We start from the raw sequence: 2,354 nt of genomic DNA, 5'->3' as shown, positions 1-2,354 counted from the left end.
TTAGTCAGATCAATTCAGGTCTTTACACAAACCTGAGCTTGCCTTAGCAACATGTTTGTGTGTCAATTTTTCTCACTCACTCTCAGATGTCATCAGCCTCTATTGTCTCACTCCCAGCCCATCAGCCTGTATGCTCAGCTCAGTATTTGGGCGAGTGACCTGAAGGAGAAGGAGCATTTGAACATTAATGTATTTAAATTGACAATGTGATACTGCCATTTAACAAATGCCATTCTCGTTCTAGTGTAGCGTTTGGTTCCTTTCCCCCATGGCAGACAAGGAACAGGGAAATCAAACCTCCCTCACAGAATTCATCCTCCTGGGATTTGGGAATATCCCCAAACTGCAGATCCTTCTCTTTCTGCTGATCCTTGTGATTTACATTGTGACCATGGCTGGGAACATCCTCATTGTTGTGCTAGTTGTGACTGATCGGCACCTTCACACCCCTATGTACTTCTTCCTGGGGAACTTGTCCTGCCTGGAGACCTGCTACACCTCCGCCCTCCTGCCCAGGATGCTGGCCAGTCTCCTGACTGGGGACAGAACCATTTCTGTTGGTGGCTGCATCACACAATGTTACTTTGTTGGCTTCTTTGCAGCCACCGAGTGTTATCTCCTAGCAGTGATGTCTTATGATCGGTACCTAGCAATATGCAAACCGCTGCATTATGCAACTCTTATGAATGGCAGTTTCTGCCTCCAGCTAGCAGCTGGGTCTTGGATAAATGGATTTCTAGCTATTATCATAATAGTTTCTCTTATGTTACAATTAACTTTCTGTGGTCCCAATGAAATCAATCATTTCTTCTGTGAATCTACACAAATAATAAATCTCTACTGCAATGACATCTACCAGGTGGAGCTTGTAATCACCACTATGGCTGCTTTATTTACCCTGCCCCCATTTGCTTTAACTGGGACATCCTATGTTTGTATCATCTCCACCATCCTGCAGATCCCTTCTACCACTGGGAGGCGAAAGGCCTTTTCTACTTGCTCCTCTCACCTCATCATGGTGACAATTTTCTATGGAACTCTGATCATTGTGTATCTGCTACCAAAAAGCAACACACTCAGAGACCTCAACGAAGTGTTCTCTGTCTTCTACGCAGTTCTGACTCCTATGGCCAATCCCTTCATATACAGCCTGAGAAACAAAGAGGTGAAAGAGGCTTTGAGAAAAATTGTCAGTAAATGTGTAGATTTTATAAGAATTCAGAAATGCTACTGTATTTTTTGAAAGACAAAATAATGATGAGGGCAGCTGATTTACACTTTAATGCTCAGATATTGTGTAGCCCTTACTTCATTCTCGGTCTTTGGTAGGGTGAACTTGTAATGCTTGAGGATGTGCAAAGATTTGAAAGAGCCAGGATCTTTGTGTTCAAATAAAATTGAACTTTATTTTACTTGTTGAATGGGGGTAGATAATATTTTTTTGGTGAATTCCATAGACTAAAACAAAGTAAGAATGTAAAATAATGACTTAAGGCTGGATCCACAAAGGGACTTAGGCATTGCAAAGCCTAACTTCTAGTGTCTTGCTAGCCAATGAAATCCACACCCAGGCTTGTGGAATTAGGGCACATGTCTACATTGAAATAAAAAGGTCCACGGCAAGGCTGTTGCTGGCCCAGATCAGCTGACTTGCGCTCGTGGGCCTTGGGCCACAGGGCTAAAAATGGCAGTGTAAACATTTGGGCTTGGGCTGGAGCCCGGGCTCTGAACCCTGTGATGTGGGTGGGTCTCAGAGCCCAGTCTGCAGTCAAATCCCAGACATCTACACAGCTATATTTAGCTCCTCAACCCAAGCCCTGTGAGCTCAAGTCAAATATCCCAGGCTCTGAGACTTGGGGCCATGGGATTTTTATTGCAGTGTAGATGAACTAATACAGTTTAAGGCCAGAAAGAATGGCCAGATCTTGTAGTCCAAGTCCCTGTACACCACAGGCCACCGACACTCCCCTACCCCAGCACCCGCACACTAAACCCAACAACCAAAAGGAGACCAAAGTATCACAGCCCTCAGCAGATGAGACTATGATGTGCCACAGGCAGAGAACAGGAGGGATCAAGGGGCACCAGTTCCTGAAGCCCCCACAATGGCAGGGAGGAGATTAAGTGAGACACACCGAGATAATCCTGGCAAGTAACCCGCACCCCCCACGCTGCAAAAGAAAGTGACTCCCCCACAAGGTCACTGCCAGTCTCACCAGGGGGAAATTCTTCCCAATCCCACATGTGGTGATCACTTAGACCCTGGTCATGTGAGCAAGAATCAGCCAGCTCAGCACCTGAGAGAGAGAGAATGCTTGGTGCCCCCTCAGAACCCTGGACATCTCTGCCAATTT

The 2,354-nt window shown here is 45.8% G+C and overlaps 1 protein-coding gene across 1 annotated transcript; it reads left to right on the top strand.

Moving 5' to 3' along the window:
• The first annotated feature begins 268 nt into the window (after nucleotides 1–268).
• On the top strand, nucleotides 269–1,243 carry LOC140897483 (olfactory receptor 10A7-like). The gene has a single exon (XM_073310213.1). The coding sequence runs from the start codon at nucleotides 269–271 to the stop codon at nucleotides 1,241–1,243; it is 975 nt and encodes a 324-aa protein (XP_073166314.1).
• Nucleotides 1,244–2,354: the final 1,111 nt, after the last annotated feature.

Source organism: Lepidochelys kempii, chromosome 14 (genome assembly GCF_965140265.1).
Source record: "Lepidochelys kempii isolate rLepKem1 chromosome 14, rLepKem1.hap2, whole genome shotgun sequence".
Classification (NCBI taxonomy): Eukaryota; Metazoa; Chordata; order Testudines; family Cheloniidae; genus Lepidochelys; species Lepidochelys kempii.
This window is presented reverse-complemented; position numbering and strand designations above follow the sequence as displayed.